Genomic DNA, 20,406 nt, shown 5'->3' with positions numbered 1-20,406 from the left:
AACTTGTTAAATATGGATATTTTCTAACACAAACGCATCGCTTCGTTTCAGAAGGCCTTTATTAACCCCCCGGAGCTGTGTGGAATATGTTTATGATGGATGGAGACACTTTCTTCAGCTCATACTCGTTGGTCCCGTTCACTGCCATTATAAAGCTCGGATGTGTCAGGATATTTATTAATATATCTCCGATTGTGTTCATCAGAAAGAAGAAAGTCATATACACCTAGGATGGCTTGAGGGTGAGTAAAGCTTGGGCTAATTTTCATTTGAAAGTGAAATAATCCTTTAAGGTCTGGACTCATAGATGCCAATTCATGTGTGAAAATGATTCTTCATGCTCCCTCCCAGCCATTAACCATTCTTTCACAATCTGAGCCTGATAAATCTTGACATTGTCATCTTGGAATATGACCATGATACATCTTCCTACAAGGTTAAGGAATGAAAATGAAAAGCTACTCCATCAATTAGGGTTAGAAAAACTGTTCCCAGACATATAACATGCTAGAAACATAATAATCCCTGCAATAATGATCCAGTCATAGACTCTTAAGTACTTGCCTACTTAAATCCAAACAGCTATTTTGTTGTTGTTGTTGCTGGGCAGTGTGTATGTATATAAATGTACTGTATCATGGTTTCCAAAAAAATGCTATGTAACAGTTTTTAACATTAGTAATAATAAATGTTTCTGGAGCAGCAAATGATCATATCAGAATGATTTCTGAAGGATCATGTGACACTGAAGAGTAATGATGATGAAAATTCAGCTTTGCCATCACAGGAATAAATTACAATTTCAAATATATTAAAATAGAAAAACAGTTATTTTAATATTCCACAATATTACTGTTTGCTCAAATAAACGTAGCCATAGTGAGCATAAAAGACTTCTTTCAAAATCATTAAAATCTTATAATGAGTTCACTATGCTTGATGCACTATATCTAAATAGTTCACTATCACCACCATATTTGCTTGTTTTTACACTTTAACCACAGCTCAGTGTTAACTCGAAGACACCGATTTTGATTAAGCTGTCTTGGACAGTCACTGTTTAATTAAAATTCACACACAAATGAAAACCTGTTTGTCTCCGCACCTATCCGAACTCTCCCCCTTTGACACCTGAGCAGTCATTAACAATCCCATGCTCTCGTGTTCCCCAGAGCACCCCTCTTGATAAGGAGAGGCAGGTTCTCAGACGAAGACGCCACCAGGATGTGAAAGCCACTGCTGCCCGCAGCACCCAGAGCACCTTCCCCTGCAGCCCCGCCACCGGCCCGACCCGCTCTCCGGCGGACTTCACCTCAGAGTCGGAGGACGTTTCCCCCAGCTCGGCCGAGACGGTCCGCTCACCGACATCGCCGTTTTAAGCCCACACCCAGTCTTGGCAGAAATGAATGGAAAATGACTTTAAGTAAAAGGTAAATTGACTTGTGAATAGCAAAGGATGACAGTTTTGGAAATCGAATGTGGAACCGATGTGATTAACTAGGAGCGGATGGGCTGGTTTTCTCTGTTTAAATTCTGTGAGGGTAGCAGCACACATGAACAGGTGTAAAATAATTTCATGCTTTTAGCAGTTTTTCATTGTCATTGTTTGAGATTTTTCTCTTCATGTTTGGTGCTATATGAGGTTTTGTTTGTAGGCCATGGCTGCATCTGAAATCCAATATTTCACTACTATATCATAGGCAGAAAAAGTATGTGACAAGTATGTCTGAATTCACAGTACTCATAAACGTAGGCAAAAATTACACGTATGACCTACTTCTTCCGATGAGATTCTGAACTTTACTTTCCCATGAGGCCACAGGAGAGGATTTGTGAATGGCAGTGAAGTGGCGCAACTGACGCTGGTAGGTCACATGATGGCATTATTTAACATTCATACTACAAACATTCTATATACAACATACCTTTTTAGCGGTCGCAAAGTAAGTACTTATTCATAATCAGTATCTACTCAAGAGACAGTATGCGATTTTGGATGCAGCCCATACAATCTGCCTTCGTATCCTACCTAGTACAGTAAACCGCCTCTCTTTTACACCCTCTAGTGTTCGATAGAGAGTAATGCAGGCAAACCTACTGCTCTGTTTCAAGTGATCACGCACACACACGCGCACACACACACACACACACACACACACACACACACACACATTTGTTTGATCCCAATAATAAGCCTGCAATGTCTTACCATCTCCTCTTTCAGTGGAAAAAATCTTGTATGTGGGTTTTTACCTTTTGTATGAACTTTATATATTTTAAATATTTTAGGTTTATACATTTTATTTTAACCTGATTACTATTTGCATATTTCAGCATTTCTGAGAAACATGTTGGTTTCTGTCTGTCGGTTAGACGTTAGAATGTTCTTTATAAAATGTGTATAATGCCTAAATAGTTGAAGATTTTTTTGATGTATGCGGCTGTAGAAATGCTTGTTTGAACTCAATGCATTTCAAATAATTGGTGCTGGTTTAACATGTATGACGTTGAAGGACTAGAAACTTGTCAGTCCAACCATAGATATATATATATATATATATATATATATATATATATATATATAATATACAAAGATGCCTCATTAGCCATCCACCATATTGGAAAGCCGAGCGTCTGAAACTGTAGTTGTACACTAAATTAATAACTATATTCAGCAGATGATTTTGCTAAACACAATACAACAAGATGAAGGCGTCAGGTAACACGATATTAAAAAGTTACCATAGTAAAAGTAAAAACATTAAAAAGTACTATAGTAAAAACCTGTAATATTGAGTTAATACAAACATTTTAACCTGAGAAAGGTTAGCCTGTTTCATCAGGAATTTAAATCTGAGGTTTCACAAGCAGAAGTTGTGATTCTTAAGCTGCAAATGAAAGCTTGGTGCTGACACGACTGTCATAGTGACAACAGCCAATCACATTACTTTCCGGTGTTGCATGTACGCAGTTGGCTAGCGTCTGCACTAGGGGATTTGCGTAAGCCGATCTGATTGGCTGACACCTGCGTTGGCGCTTGAAAAGTTGAACATTTTTCAACTTCTGTCGCAAGCAATGCCAGTGACGCGACGCAACGGAACTCACAATTCAGTTCGGCATTGTATGACGTCAACCATTCAAAGTAAATGAGAAGCACTAACACACGCCCCGTGTGAATGCACCACTGACCGTTCCAAGATGGCGGGCACGCCGACGTGTCTGGAGCGGTCGAATGTGGCATCTACGTATACAGATCTATGAGTCCAGCTGCTGCTGCTATTATAAAATTTCTTCGTCAGTAAGTTCGGTTCTGTCAGTATCACTCTTCATGAAGATAAATAGATCATACAGCTTCTTCCCGGAATTTGCATTCATTGTCGGAACTCACGCTAACTTTGGGTTGACGAGAGAACAGAATGTATAAATGATTTAAAAAAGTGTAACGTAAAGGAAAACAAAGACATGCTAAATGTATGCTAGTGATTTTAAAGAGTACATCTCAACTAAGATTGTACATATTTGTCTTTTTTTTAAGTTGAATGTAATATTGTAGTCAAAATATTGTTTTTTGTTGTTGTTGTTTTTTGCATTCAGAATTGAACTAACTAACAAAAGGTCAATTTTAATTTGAATGTATCATTTGTTGTTTTTGAAATACGACACCACTGAATGAGAGGAATCATTTTATGTGGCAGAAGCAAGAAAAATAGTACATAATTATTCACTTTTTACCTTAAGATTGCAAAACACAATTTAAAAAGATGACCGATTTTTAAAATAAATTTATTCATAACTCTTCAAATTCCAACATAGGGACCCATTTTATATTAAGTATCTTAAACTACTAGACTATGTACTAACATTTAATCATTTGATACAATGCACATATTAATGTTTTTACATTTTAAAAATACCTGCATGTAATTTTTGTAATTACTTAATCAAATGTACAATAACACTGTTGACCCTGCCCCTAATTCAACTCTTAAACTCTTAAAATACCACAAAACCTGTCCTCACCTCACTTCTCCAACCTCAAAAGCAGCAAAAGTGTTTTGCAACACAACATAAACACAATAAGTACTTTTATTGTGCAGTATATACAGTAACAATATCATTCTGCTGTAAATACTTAGAGGTTAAAGACGGCTTATATAAAGTGGGATCCAAGTTAACTATTAAATTAATCTGGGCTCAAAAATTCTTATCTGTTTAGACATTTATTTTCATCCCTTTATGTGATTTTCTTGGATTTTGCACACTTGCTGTAAAGGACCGAGTGTGTCAGTCTTGCATGTGTTCTGAGTATGAGTGATAATCATTTTAATACCCAATTACTGTACCATCTGTACATGTTGACCCCAGCCACAAACAACTAGTCTCAGTGAAGACCAGTCTTGGTTATGTTTGTTGCTTCTCAATATTTAACATTGTTAAACAGCTTATTGAAGCCTCAGCATGTAAAGGCTTCTAGTAACACCGTGAAGGGGTAAATGAAAAGCACAAAGGATAAAGAGTAGTTCTTTAAGGCATAGCATGTATTTGCTTTTTAACTAAAAATATATCTGCTGTATTTGCTTGTTTAGACTAGAAAACAATCCGTGATCAACCTATTTTGAATAGGATGTAGATTGTCATTATAATAAAGGAAATAATCTAGCTCATATGCAAATTTCAGTGCACAAGCATTGATTACACATTGTATATTTGTATAGATGTATATCCATCGCTTGTCCATTGTCTCTCCCATCAAATGTCATTTAGGCTCGACTTCCTGGAAGAAGAGTCTTTGCTTCCAAGTAGCATTGAACAGTGGTGCATTCAGCAACAAGCCAAACCTGTGAATAAATGATTCCTCAAGCAGAAATCTGTTTTTTGTGTTTGTCTGTTTCAGTTTATTAAAAATTGATCATATATTTTAATTGTTATGCATGTTTTCTGCAATCACAACAAAGCAGATTAAATCTAGGGCAGGGAATGTTTTTCCATTAACACTTTTTGTTTTACTGATTGAAACTCTCTTCACATCCTGATAGCAATTAATAACAGAAGTGGTCTAAATATTAAAACATTACAATGTTGTGTTACTCTCTAAAAAAGTAACTAATTGCATTAGTTACTTTTTATGTAAAGTAATGTTATATTACTTTTGTGTTACTTTTCCTCATCTAAGCTGGGCTTGCATGTTTGTTTTTTAATAACAAAAAAGTTCTATTTTTGGTAAATGTAAAGGCTTTTTCACACCAAAAGTGAAATTAATAAGCCTCAGACTGAAGGAAATGCAAATTCACTCCTGTACAGTAGAGGGCGCAGCTCAAACAAATCTTTCAGCTCTACTGCTGACACTCTTTAGCAAAAAAAAAAAAAAAAAAATGAAACACAGTCATTGACTTTACCTTAAGTAATTTTTGCTTATTAGTATGATTGAATTGACCCTTTGCCGTGAGTTTAAACCTAACCAATCATAACCAACAACAAAACAGTCAGGGGAGTTAGTAGATTAACGTCGGTGGACTTGAACTTGAAGAGTGGTGTGTACTGACGTCTTTCCGCGATTGAAACATACCTTCTGATGTTCATTCATGTTTATTTGATGCTATAAATTAACTAGTAGGAAGAGATGATCATGAGCCGCTTGGACTGAGGCGCTACAGCAATCTGTCACGACACATTAAAGAGCCACAAAATGGTATTGTTTAAATTTCTTTAAAAATTACAAAATTTGAGACTTGTTTCATATCAAAAGTAACCTGCTCTGTCTTGTCTGTTGACGCGTTGTCAGTGTCCTCTTTGATTTGCGATGTATTTTTCACTGTGTGAGAACATGATGTGCAGCGTGAGAGCTCATGGCTTGTCGGACATATCAACAGTAACTAGGGGACAGGTCTTTGCAAACGGTCAATTGGATCATCGAAGGGCAGCAGCAAAGACAATGTTAATATAGTGAGATTAAATACATAAAGTATATTTGTTCAATTTAACATTTAATTATTGCAGGTTTGCATAACCTGAGTTTGCATTTTACTGTTTTTATTCATTTTAAGAAATGAGTAAATGCTCACATTTAGTCTAGAACTACAATAACATCATGTTCACACAGCTCACACAACACCTCTGAACTTATGATTTCTCTCAACATGGTGACATTAGAGCTGTCAGTCAATACATGGAAAAACAAAGTTACTTGCATTACATTTTTGAAAAAGTAACTCGGATATTTTGTTGTAAAAGTAAAAGTTACTTTACTAGTTACTTAAAAAAGTAACGTGATTACGTAACTTACGTTACTTGTAATGCGGTTCCCCCAACACTGGCAAAGACCATCACCGAGCACCGCAAACAAACAGCAGCCGCCTTTTACAGTTCCTCCTGAACCAAAACAATGAGCTCATGCTGCATTCACGGCATGTCATAATTACAGTAATTACGAGATGGCAACCCGTCATGTTCTACTCAGAGCAGTTCAAGTCCTTGGACTCAGAACTATGTGTTGCTATGTCAACCCCGAAATGAATCTGCAGCAGTCAGGTGTTGTTTACGTTCATTATTATTGTAACGCTATGTGCTTTGAGGCATGAGGTAATTTAACGCCGTCTCTCGTGACGCTTTGCAGTCTCTGCTCTGGCTGTGTGCGTTCATGTGCTTTGAAGGAGGGCTTTGAAGAGAGGGTGGGATCTTATACTTTCAAAGCAAGCTTGCTACCGCTAGCCTCTCTGAAATTGACCGTTCACAAAGACCCGCCCCCTTTAGTTACTGTTGCTATGTCTGACAAGCCATGCCGCTCTTACGCCACACATCATGTTCTCACGCAGTGAAAAATATATCGTGGAGCAAAAAGGACACTGACTGCTTTGTCGGACAAAACGGCGGATTCGGCATTATGATTGGTTAGATCACCTGTCAATCAAACTCCCAGCGAAGGGTCAATTACCTACCCTAGCTTAAAATGATGGAAAAATATTGTTTTATTCATAAATGCACGTTGCACACTAATGCCATTTGTATATACTAATGCAAGGACAACACTCAATGCAGTGCATTTGATAATCTTTTATTATAAACAAAAAAAGTAGGCTAATACATTTCATCACAATGATTCACTAGGACATACTGAACAGTTTGAACTAAAAACAAACTTAAACACATCTGCTGAATTAGCAGGCACCATTACTTGCAATGTTCCTGATGGAAACTGTTCACATCAAATAAATCATTTGAAATCTGAAGCATTTCAACATAAACATGACATTAAGGTAAACTCATTTTTAAGGTTTTAAAAATAACCATTGCTCAGTATATCAAATCTAAATTGCTATTCTTGTAAATAAAATGTTAACTATATGGCACCATATTTATTGTGTGGATTGGCAAAAAAAACTCAATGCTTTGTCTTCTTACAGCAGAATATTTGACATATTTGCACTAAAACAATTAAAAATAGTTTCGTTTTTTTGATCCATAAACTCTTGAGTAATAGATTTGATTTACATTATGAATTAGAATTAAAGATGCACATACATCATACATCATGTATTGCTTACAGCAGTGATTTTACAATGATATTTTCTGTTTACAAGTGCAATTCTGAAAGATCTTGATGGCAGCAGACAATTTAATAGAGTAAAGGAATATAACAAATGATGTTTAGCGCACCCTCTTCATCCTCAAAATATCTTGTGAAAAACAAAAATTCAGAGTTTAACAACTGATGTTTTCTGAGATGTACAAGGCTTGATGTATTTGAATGTGATACAGCAAAACAGCCAAAAAAAAAAAAAAAATTAGTTAAAAGTGCAAATACTGGTTTAAAAACCTCACTGTTGTCTTCTCACATGTGTAAAACCATATATTTAATTTTAAATGGTAAAACTGCACAAGAATTACAATGATATTTGCCTAGTTGATCTATTCCAGCACCATCAGCGTTGACCCTCATTTAGTGCTTGACATGTTGAGTATTCCTGGACTGCATATGATACCAAAACAATGTCTTAACACTGCATCATCCATCAAGAAGTCCAAATACAATCTAGCTCACAATTTGAAATGAAATACCTCCACAATAAACAAACAATTCATCCTCACATTAGGAGAATGGACTGAACGAACATTACAGGACGTCACATTAAAACAAAAGAGCTTCTCTTTTTTCTCTCTCTTTACAATCATATCAAAAGCACTTGATAATGTCAAATGCATGAACACAGGACAAACATAAATCAGTTGCAGAATAGTTCAGAAAGCAGCCTCAGAGACAAGTTTGAAAGAAATTTTACTGCATTTACACACATGAGCATCAGAGATCTGCATCATTTTGTTTATTGTTCAGGTAGCTTTTCTTTCCTGAAGGCCTGTAGAAAGAAACCTAGAGAAAGTGAAATACACCAGAAGCCAGTAGAAAATAAACCTCATAAAAATATTATGCAAAGTGTTAAATGACGGGACTACAAGTAAAGAGGCTGTTTTCAACAAGACTATTGTTGGCTCAGATGACATTTAGATAAAATAATTTGTGAATTTATGAAAAACTATGCTGGCCTCCATCTGTGCTCTCTCGATTCATTTTGAAATAGTCGTCTATTAATCGCTCCTGTGCATGTTTGAGACATTTATAGATCTGCTCAAGCAGCTGAGATCCCTTAAACTGCTGTGATTTCTTCAACTAGCCTTGTGTTACTTCTTTCATTCCACGTTTTCTGTTGCTACATCACCTCCTGTAATGGCACGTTACCATCCGAGGCTGGTTGGCTGACCGCTCTCAGTACCTGTTCTGATGCTCAAAGTGCCAGCGATTAAAATCAATGTTGAAAGCCACGATGCTACCAGATGCCATGCCCGTGATCAGAGTCCTGGAAACGCAGAAGACGACGTCAGGTTTAAACCAGTTTAGGATTTGCTTTGTCTCTAGGGGCATTCGCACCAGGAGTAGGAACTCTGAAGCGGCCGACAGCGGCGTCTTTAAGCGCGCCATTTACAAATGCTAAAAGCTGGTGGATGGAGGACGCCGTGATCGGAGCTGTGTTTGTTGTGTGTCGTGGGTTTTCGTGATAACGGAGGTGGAATGTAAACACATAATTTACGTGACTGAAAGAGCAAAAAGTGTGGCTAAGAGACGAAATCTCCTATGAAAACTTTCAGTATTACATATCATCGAGTTGGAGAAAAGAACACAACCCTACAGACAACAGGTAAATGCAGTTATCACTGTTTTCCATGTTTGTGAAGTAAATATGTTTACACGCCATTTAAAACATGCCAGGTGCCGGCGTTTGACCAATCAACTTACGTCACTGATAGTTCCTATAGTGCTGGTTTAGACCCTACTCTGAAGTAGGAGCTAATTTAGTTCCCCCAAAAGGAGTTCCTAGAACTAAAATCGTTCCTAGTTCCTGCGGTACGAACATGGAAAAATCCGGGTACCTCCACCAATAGTTCTAAGAATTATGAAAAGGTTCCTCCGGTGCGAAAGCCCCTTCTGTGTAGTAAAAGTATAAAATTAAGCAAAACCTTTGATCATGTGACAGGTCCATGGCTCGTATGCCGGCGTCACAGCCAGGATAGACGTACAGCTGCTTGAAGTCACAGGCCTGCCACACCTCCACCACCCCGTTATCTCCTCCAGTCACTAGATTCTGCCCATCACTGCTCAGGAGGACGGCCTGAGTGTATGAAATACAGCTCATTCAAACCAAAACAACATTTCCTTAACATTAACGCAGTAACTAGAAAGTTGTTTCCTGTTCTACAGTAGGTAGCAAGTTTCCAAATATTATTACTGATACACTACAGTCCAAAAATTGGGGGCAGTAAGATTTTTTTTTTTTTTTAAGAAATTAATACTTTATGCATTAAATTGATAAAATGTGACAGTAAGGGCATTTATAATGTTACAAAAGATTTATATTACAATTAAATATTGTACATATAAATTTGCTGCTCAAAGAAGCCTGAAAAAAAAAATGGTTTCCAACTAAATATTAACTGTTTTCAACATTGATAAAAATAATAAATGTTTCTTGAGCAGCAAATCATCATATTAGAATGATTTCTGAAGGATCATGTGACACTGAAGACTGGAGTAATGATGCTGAAAATTCAGCTTTGATTACAGGAATAAATTACATTTTAAAATATATTCATATAGAAAACAGTTATTTTAAATTGTAATAATATTATACCGTTTTTACTGTATTTTTGATCAAATAAATGTAAACCTGATGAACATAAGAGACTTTCAAAAACATTTAAAAAGTTTGGGGTTTTTACTATATACTATTTAAAGATTTTACTATATACTATATAAAATATACAGTCAAACCTGTATTTATTCAGACACCTTGGACATTTCATTCATTAATACAGTTGATTCACTATGGTTTAAAAAAATGGTCATAAAATATGAGAAGATCTCAGAGTTAAACTTTGTCAGAAAAAATTAATCTTAGTTATGTCAGATAACACTTAAGCAAAACATGGTCAGGTCAAAGTGTCTGAATAATTTTTGGTTCCAAATTTTTATCAATTTTACTGGTAGTCCACTGTATGAAGAATTTTTGGGTATAATATGTCACAGTTTACTTTATTTTGCTATCCTCACTATCATAAATGAACTATAGTGTCCTGCACCCACTAGTAAAAATACATAAAAAATGTCTGAATAAGTTTTGGTGTGACTGTATATAGTATTAATACTATTAAAAATATTTTTATGAAATATTATTACTTATTAAATGTATTAAATATAATTATAATTTTACAATTACATAATGTTTATAATATGTTTAATATGTTTAAACACTGCTGTTATTATTATTAATATTATTAATAAATATATAAATACATAAATGTACTGTATAGATAATGTAATGTTTATAAATATATTCAGGTGGGATATTATAACATTATTATTACAACAACAACAATGTTAATGAATTTAATTTAATTAGGTATTAATTAAAATATTATATATATCAAAAGAGTACTTTTTCTTTTACTAATACATTCTAAATTAAAAAATAAAATTTTGTCATGTTTGAAAGTTTTTTCATTTACCAGAATTCACTTTCCATTCATTTTTTTTCTTTGACAAACAGTATTTTTGCCATAAGGCATTACTAGTAACTAGACCACTGATGCACTGCTTTAGCAATCTAAATGGTTCATTCAGATGGTTCACATGCTTCATTTTACACTGTCAATGTAACCAGACCAGCGTGTGTACTGTATGATACGAGAACATACACGTGTGGAATCGTTGATCTCCATCTGGGCCAGCAGCTTGCCGTTGATGCTGAAGTTGCAGAACTGCCCCCTGTCATAGTAGATGATGCAGTGGCCCTCACTGGACACTGAGATCAGGCGGGGAAGCACACAGCTATCAGGGCCCTCCAGAGCCCTCAGAAGATCCCCAGTGATGGTGTGGACCAGACACGGCCCCTCTGACAAACACAGATGTCTGATGAGTGAATTACACACCGCCTCATATTATTTCATATCCCACAATGCTCTTCTCACTCACCTTTTGCTCCACTGATTACAATCCCCAGCTCAGCACACACTGACACACACACCACCTCATAGTCATGACCGGTCAGAACCGCACGGGGAGCTGGGTAATCACCTGCAAATGAGCACAGGAAACAAGCGTTATAATTCAAATTCAAATTAAAAATATGAGCACAGGAAACACACAGCAGTAAACAGGAATATAACAACATTAACTCTAATGGAGTTGATCCATGAGTCTAAGAACACAGGCTCAAATTAAACTGAAGTTTAGGATTTTGCAATATAAAATTTAGATTAAACAGATACAATTTTTTAAAATAGAAATAGGAAAAAAATAGAAGTTTTCTCACTAGTGGTCTTAGACTTTTAGGATTTTGTCTTTATGAGTTTGAAATATTAAATTAAAATAATAATAATAACAATAAATAATAATAATCATAGATTACAAAAATAAAATGATAACTACATTAATAAAACTACAAAAAAAAAAAAAAAAGAATAATAAAAAAAAAAAAAAACATGGAAGCCCATTTCCGCCACATAAGAAAAAAAAAATCTAAATTATGAGATAAAAATTCAAAATTATGACTTACTGAATTGAAATTATTACTTTAAAAGTCATAATTATGAGATAAAAAGTCAAAATTATGACATACTATGTCGAAATTATGAGATTAAAATATCGAAATTATGATTAAGTCGAAATAAAACATACAAAAATAGAAGCATTTTTTGTCATTTATAGTTTTAGGATTTTGACTTATGAAATTAAATAGGATTTATAAATATAAAATTAAAAAGATAGCAACCACACATAATAATGATATTAATAATAATAATAATAATAATAATAATAATAATAATAATAGACTGCAAAAAATAAGCAAAATCATAAATACATAAAAATAAATAGAAGCATACTCATTAGTGGTCTAAGACTTCTAGGATTTTGACTTTATGATTTTGACATATAAAATTAAAATGATAAATAAACAAACAAACAAACAAACAAATAAATAAATAAAATAGAAGCACTCTTAGACTTTGAGGATTTTGAAATATAAAGTAAAAATTATGATGATAATGACAATAATATTAATAATAATAACAACAACAACAATAATAAAACAAGTACAAAAATAAATGAAATTATAAATAAAATAATAAAAATAAATTCAAAATATAAATGGAAAAAATAGAAGCACTCCCACTAGATCCTGCTGTACATGCTATACTGATAACTTTAGCCGATTCTAACAGTGCATGTGACCAAAATAAATGAATCTGATTGTGTCTGGAAAGTAATTCCGGTCAGAATTCTACATAAGTCCACAATCACAATATAACCGATGTGAGGAAACCACAATAAAGCAGGTCAGGAGCCCTAGAGAACATCTGCTTAAGGAGGCGTCCCCTTCCAAATGATCACCGGCAGTGGCCCAACAGCCTCTGGACCCCATACATTGTCACATGATGGATGAAGGGGAGGGAAGAGGTGATATGAGGTCATTTAAAGACACCTGTGGTACCTCAGCACCAGCTGGGCAGCTCATTTTGGAAAAAGTGAAAAACTCATTTAAAATCTGCCAAGATGTGATATAAACGGTGTGTGATATAAACTATCACGTCTGCATTTTCCTTATCATAAGATCCACTGCTGCAATTTCCAAAGCAGTTCATATGAGAAATAACAGGTAGAATAATTAAACTGCTCGGCCTCCTGGGTCTATACCCATCACGCTTGAACACACTCTTATATTTGTACACACTGCAGTAAGTTAGAGAAGCAATTCAACCATAAGGCAAACGGGGCCTGTGGTGTAATTAGCTTGATTTGTGCAGTGAGGAAGCAAAACAGTAATTATTAGCCAGGGGGATCAACATTATGTTTCTGGATTGATTAAACATTGCTTTCGGGGAAGGTGTGTGTGTGTTTCAATGGTTTAAAGGATTAGTTCATCCACAGTTCTGTCATCATTTACAGTACTTGTGCTTACAGTATGTCATTTCAAACAAATTTGGCTCTCTTCTGTGGCACACAAAAGGAGAAATTTAAATAATGTTATAGTCACACTTCTCCATGCTGTTACAATGAATGGGAAATGAAGCTTTCAAGCAAAAGCACCATGAAAGTAGCAAATAATAGCAAAAAAGTATCTTGTAATATAAGAGTAGTCCATGCATCTCACATGCTAGATTATAAGTCTTGTATAGTATTCAATATTTTAGTAAATTGGATCAACTGATTCATTGAACTATTTGTTCATGAATCAGAAATCTCTACTTGAATGTGACAAGGAGCTCAGTGTTGGTGTAACGAGCATAGGCCGGTAAGAGCTGTGCGTGTAAACCTCACTCCGCTGATATCAAGAGGCACTCTAGCGACAGACGCTAGAAACGGCGTTCTTTAGCCTCCTTGTTAGAGCACCCAACTCCCATGCCACAGACCTGGGTTCAAGTCCTGCTTATGGTGCTTTTCCACTGCATGGGATGGCTCGGTATGGAACGGTACGGCTCGCTTAGATAGTACCACCTCGGTTGAGGTTCCAAGCGTGCCATACCGATACTAAATGTGACGTGTCAACACTGCAGATCACTGACTGGTCAGAGAGAATCATCACTTGAAAAAAGAAATGGCTGTATCGTGGTCAGTAGACGAGGTGCAGATTCATTGGTAGCCGAGGAGTGGATCTACGGCAGTAGAGGCGGCGCAACTATATCAGTCTATAATCCCAACCACTTTGAAGTGGTACTAAATTGCAGTGGAAAAGCAAACCGAAAGTAAAGCGAGCTGTGCCAAACTGAAATCGAAAAGCGTTATTAGAGCGGGCGGTTCGAACAGGAGGGGTTACATTGGGAAAAGTTACTTGTATTGCAATATTGCGTTACTCCCTAAAAAAGTACTAATTGCATTACTTAGTTACTTTTTTATGGAAAGTAATGTGTTACATTACTTTTGTGTTACTTTTTCTCACCTGGGCGGCGCTTGTTTGTTTTTTAATAACAACAAAAAAATTCTATTTTTGGCAAATATAAAGGCCCTTTCACACCAAAAATGAACTGAATAAGCTTTAGGCTGATCACAAATGTGATGTTTATCTAAAGTCATTTTTGCTTATTGGTATGGTTGAATTGGATCATCGAAAGTCAGCGGCAAAGACATTGGTTAATAAAGTGAGATTAAATACATAAAGTGTATTTGTTTAATATATTTAATTATTGCAGGTTTGTGCAATATTCTGAGATTGCATTTCACTGTTTTTATTCATTTTGAGGAATACTGACTGTGTTTTTGTGCAAGTGAGATGAGTCAATGCTCACATTTAGCCTAAAAATACAATAACCATCATGTTTACACAGCGCACGCAACACCTCTGCACTTACTCTCGATTTCTCTCAACATGGCGACAGGAGAGCTGTAAGTCAATACATGGGAAAACAAAGTAACTTGAGTTACTTATTTGAAAAAGTAACTCAGATATTTTATTGTAAATTTAAAAGTAATGCATTACTAGTTACTTGAAAAAAGTTAGTGATTACGTAACTCAAGTTACTTTTAATGCGTTACCCCCAACACTGAGCTGATGTCAAAATGTCAAGATTTTCAGTGAATAAGACTTAAATTTTGGTCTGTTCTTGATATAAATTCATAATAGAGTTCAGAAGACTTCTGGACTACTTTTATTGTGCTTTTATGTCCTTTATGAATCCCGTAAGCCTCAGTCCCAGTTCACTGCAATTGCATGCAAGAGCGACAAATACAAATCACCACATGAAGACAGAAAATCATACCATTTTGGAACGATATGACTTTAAATTACACTGAATCTATGATAATTTCTGGTTATACCTTTTTTTGATGTAATTACATTGTACTTACTCAAATAAGTACTGAGTAATAATAATTAATTACATGTACTTACTATAGAGTTGAGGTTAGGGTTTGGTTTAGGGTTAGTTACCTGTAATTATTACCTTAAAGGGTTAGTTCACCCAAAAATGAAAATAATGTAATTTATTTCTCACCCTCATTCTGTTCCACACCTGCAAGACCTTCGTTAATCTTCGGAACGCAAATTAAGATATTTTTGATAAAATCCAATGGCTCAGTGAGGCCTCCATAGCCAGCAATGACATTTCCTCTCTCAAGATCCATTAATGTACTAAAAACATATTTAAATCCTGACTATAAGTGTCCACATTGTATGTTCTAATTGGTGTACAGGCAGAGGGATTTCTAAAACAAAGCTAATAATATTGTACAGGGAGAACTCACAACTACAGGTTCATCCCATTAAATGCCTGAGATCTTTTCAATTTTTAATTAACACTAAGTTCATTACCTTCCACATAATTAAGACACATGCCATTACTTTGCATGCAGAGCAGCGTTAAATGAACCCAGGAATCAATAGAATGACTGCTCCAAATGCAGATGTTTTTTTTTTTTAAAGTTGGCGAACAATCAAAGGTTACTCAGTCCTTGATCAATGCGGTCCCGTGTTCACAGAGTTCTCCACAGGGGCCCGTCTGGCAGCTGTCAGTGATCTGGGTGGGGATGCGTGTCAGCACTGGATCCCTCGGGAGATCCCAGATCACCTTCACCACAAAAGATTTAATCAGTCCGTACCCGGGTCCTTCTAAACCCTCGCACTAACCCCCAGCAGTACAGCAACACAATTAAGAGGTGTAAATTGGAGAACGGCTGCTGGGGTCGTGAAGCACCGGGGCTTTGATTGAGCCGGACGGGATTTTAATCATTGCACATTTAAGACACACTTCGGCTTTCACGGGCAACTGTGAAATCAATTTCTACACCATGTCGGAGTGCCGCAGGGGCCGGTACTCGGATATCTGCTGAATATTCATGGAAGTTCCTTTCCTGACACTGAGATGAAAAAAAGTGCAGTGTTGAGAAGCTTGATGAGGCACAGCTGAACTTATCATTGACACAAAAACACACTCTGATGACGGTTTGTTTATCTTTACTTCCTGCTACACTGATATCATCTTAACAACCTCAAAGAATTCTGGCTACAAGTGTGGAATATTTAATGAGGGAGCATAAAAAATGCCTGTGTTTTTATATAATTAGTCTGCATTCCACTTTAGATCACCAGAGGATTATGGAGTCACATTTGTGTAACTGGAAGTTTTGTCTCGGGTCAAAGTATGCTTTCTGCAAACACTGTTATACACTATATGCTTACAAATGCACAGAATCAAGAAAGAAAGACAGACAGACAGACAGACAGACAGACAGACAGACAGACAGACAGACAGATAGATAGATAGATAGATAGATAGATAGATTGTTGAACCTTATTGTAAAATGCTACCAAAGACAGTTCTCAAATACACCACTAGAGAGCACTGTTCATTTCCTAGAGAACATGCTCAAAACATTCATCCATTAGAGGCCATTTTAAAAAAAATCACTGCTGTAGAAACATTTTCAACTAGTTTTTTTTTTTACGTAAAATGAAATAAATGTAAATATTAATAATGACATCTGTAATTAAATGGTATTGAAATTATTGAAATTATTACATTATCATATTGCATACGACGTAATGACGCCAGATTGGTACTAGATTTGTGTACCGTGGGCTTGATAAAGTTAATATTGTTAGGTTTATTCCTCATTAAATATATAAATAGTTCTTGTTCATAATTCCCACCAGTTTTAAGCATACAGACCATTAGTCGCCTTTGTGAGGGCACACAGTGAGCAGTTGTGTGTGAATATCATGGGAGTTTTGTTTCCTCTGCTTTGAAAACAGGAGCGAGGCTGTACCTCGCTAATTGGAAGCAGTCGAGCCGAAATCCTTAATTAACTGTCTGAGCATCACTGAAGTTAATTAGAGAACACGCTCAGCTAAACCACAGCTCATGACACGTAGAAACAACATGTAGAGAGGACAATACCTCTAATACACGCCAGTGGTGCAAATTCACTGATTTCTTGCAAAACACATACAAAAGCAAGCTCAGACGTGCAGGCTTGTTTTCTTGTTAATGTGTTTGCAGCTCATGTTACCAAAAAAGAAAAAAAAAAAGCTTTCTGGTTTCATTAGTGAGATAACCTGGAACAATTATGAGCTGTAATGCATTCATTAGTTATGCAATAATAGCTTTTGTTACTACAGTGATTAACATAAAAATTAAAAAATAAAATAATAATAATAAGTTTTTATAATCTCCTCCCATTATTAATGGAACATCTAATATTAATGTCTCTTGTTAGATAATTGTATAAAGTAGTATGCTTAATATTGATGTAATTGTGCTTAAAAGGATAGTTCACCCAAAAAATGAAAATTCTGTCATGATTTACTCTCCCTCAAGTTGTTCCAAACCTGTATGAATTTCTTTGTTCTGCTGAACACAAAGAAGATATTTTGAAGAATGTTTGTAACCAGGCCGCTTTGGGGCACCATTGACTTCCATAGTAGGAAAAAAAAATACTATGGAAGTCAATGGTGCCCCAAAACTGCTCAGTTTAACACATTCTTCAAAGTATCTTCAGAACAACTTGAGGGTGAGTAAATGATGACAGAATTTTAATTTTTGGGTGAACTATCCCTTTAAAGGAACACTCCACTTTTTTTGAAAATAGGCTCATTTTCCAACTCCCCTAGAGTTAAACAGTTGAGTTTTACCGTTTTCGAATCCATTCAGCCGATCTCAGGGTCTGGCGGTACCACTTTTAGCATAGCTTAGCATAGTTCATTGAATCTGATTAGACCGTTAGCATCTCGTTTAAAAATGACCAAAGACTTTCAATATTTTTCCTATTTAAAACTTGACTCTTCTGTAGTTACATCGTGTACTAAGACCGACGGAAAATTAAAAGTTGCGATTTTCTAGGCCGATATGACTAGGAACTATACTGTCATTCCGGCGTAATGATCCGGCGTAAAGACCGTCGGTCTTAGTACACGATGTAACTACAGAAGAGTCAAGTTTTAAATAGGAAAAATATTGAAACTCTTTGGTCATTTTTGAGCGAGATGCTAACGGTCTAATCAGATTCAATGAACTATGCTAAGCTATGCTAAAAGTGGTACCGCCAGACCCGGAGATCGGCTGAATGGATTCGAAAACGGTAAAACTCAACTGTTTAACTCTAGGGGAGTTGGAAAATGAGCCTATTTTCAAAAAAGTGGAGTGTTCCTTTAAGTTCATTTGCCACTCACTGTTGTTAGGGTTGTCTCCTATAATATGGTGCCGCCCACTCCAGTACCAGAGCAGCAGAGTGGCATCTCTGGATCCCGACACAATGTAGCAGTCGCCTCCGATGTAAGACTCTGAGCGTGCCAGACATGTGACCACGTCCCAGTGACCGAACACTATCTGAGTGAGCTTGCCTGCAAACAAACACACGGACAATTCAAAGCACAAATATGTGGGTCAGACCAATAAACATGAATATATTGGCCTCACATTTCAATGAAATGAAAGTGAATGAAGACTGGGGATGCCTGCAAAGAACCATAAAAGTATCACAAAATGGCACTGTAAGAGTCTTTTGAAGAGTGTTCTAATACCATTTCATGAGAGTTCTTGAGAGAAATAGACTTTTGTCATGACAGCTCTCAAACAAAGTGTGTTTGGCATGGTAATGTTGATATGTTTGATCTTGGCAGAATAGATCTGCTATGCTGCTGCTGCAGAGCAAGTATGGGACTTACTACTACCAGTACACACACGACACGCTGCTGTGAGCAAGTAAGACATGCTGCTGCTGTACAATATAGCAGGCACGAATTACCCGTAGCAGATCAATACAGGTGGAGCTGGGGAAGGTGGAGGGTTTCCGAAAGCGCGCTGCACTGCTAAGGCAAATGCTGATTAAGTATTTGAAGGTTAAGCAGCGAGCTCATTGGCTACTGATACACCAATCAGCTGTGCCCTATAGAGAATAACGTGATTGCAATCAGATTGAGTTAAGGACCTATCAGCCTGCGCCATCTAGAGTTTCATGACAGAACTTTGTATTTGAGAATAAATCATGAATCAATGAATCAGTTGATTCAGTTCACATAACTGATCTACAAAATGATTCATTCACGAATCAGAGTTCAACTCATTCCCTCGATCTGGTCGAAGGGAATTAATAGGCTACTGAAGGGGAAGTTAATCAGTAAATAATGACTTAAATTTCACACAAAGCTATCTATGGCTTCAGAAGTATAACAAACATATTATGGACTACTTTTAGGATACTTTTATTTAAGGTGAGTAAATGAAGATTATACATATTGGGTGAACTATTCCTGTAATGTCCAATGAAAGTCTCTTACCTGTGTCTGACGAGTAAACGCGGAAACTCTTGTCCCAGAAACCGCACACCAGGATGTACCGGTTATCTGCCGTCACCACGAAACACTGAGTGTTGATCTGAATGCTCTGGTCAACAAGGTCAGTGATTTGACGCTTGTTCATGCCCGAGTTGTTCGCTGGAATAGGCGTAATAAATGGAATAGATATATAATAAAAGTCTGATTTGTTACAAGGTGATGTAGATACATGTTACTACATGTACTTACTATAGTAATAACAGTAAATTAAGCATAATTACAAGTAACTAACCCTAAATTAATATTACTCAGTACTTATTGTCTTATTAACTATGTCACCTTAAAATAAAGTGTAACTAAAGAAGTCTCTTATGCTCACCCAGGCTGCATTTATTTGATCAATAATACAGTAAAAACAGTAATATTTAGTGAAATATTATTACAATTCAAAATAACTGTTTTATATTTTAAAATGTAATTTATTCCTGGGATGACAAAACTGAATTTTCAGCAGTTACTCCTCCAGTGATTCATCACAATCTTTTTTTTTTTTAGGAATCTTAGATGATTAGAAAGGTAAAAAGTATAGTGTTTA

General features: G+C 36.0%; 2 protein-coding genes across 10 annotated transcripts in view; one reads left to right on the top strand and one right to left on the bottom strand.

Moving 5' to 3' along the window:
- The window catches only part of dclk1b (doublecortin-like kinase 1b), a 58,879-nt gene extending 54,012 nt beyond the window's left edge, over positions 1-4,867 (top strand). For 2 of the 3 annotated variants that reach the window (XM_051863668.1, XM_051863670.1), the window contains one exon: positions 1,173-4,867. In XM_051863668.1, the coding sequence (XP_051719628.1) occupies positions 1,173-1,379 (207 nt within the window). In that variant the 3' untranslated portion in view covers positions 1,380-4,867. The remainder of the gene's footprint in view (positions 1-1,172) is intronic. The other variant, XM_051863669.1, reaches the window with a different exon arrangement.
- A 2,168-nt stretch (positions 4,868-7,035) lies between these two features.
- Positions 7,036-20,406, bottom strand: part of nbeab (neurobeachin b) — a 339,752-nt gene continuing 326,381 nt past the window's right edge. For all 7 annotated transcript variants that reach the window (XM_051862246.1, XM_051862248.1, XM_051862249.1 and 4 more), the window contains 6 exons: positions 19,815-19,970; positions 18,708-18,878; positions 11,519-11,620; positions 11,242-11,438; positions 9,508-9,659; positions 7,036-8,849 (listed from right to left, as the gene is read on the bottom strand). In XM_051862246.1, coding sequence (XP_051718206.1) covers positions 8,759-8,849; positions 9,508-9,659; positions 11,242-11,438; positions 11,519-11,620; positions 18,708-18,878; positions 19,815-19,970 — 869 coding nt within the window. In that variant the 3' untranslated portion in view covers positions 7,036-8,758. The remainder of the gene's footprint in view (positions 8,850-9,507; positions 9,660-11,241; positions 11,439-11,518; positions 11,621-18,707; positions 18,879-19,814; positions 19,971-20,406) is intronic.

The sequence above is a fragment of the Ctenopharyngodon idella genome, chromosome 15, assembly GCF_019924925.1.
Source record: "Ctenopharyngodon idella isolate HZGC_01 chromosome 15, HZGC01, whole genome shotgun sequence".
Lineage (NCBI taxonomy): Eukaryota > Metazoa > Chordata > Actinopteri > Cypriniformes > Xenocyprididae > Ctenopharyngodon > Ctenopharyngodon idella.
This window is presented reverse-complemented; position numbering and strand designations above follow the sequence as displayed.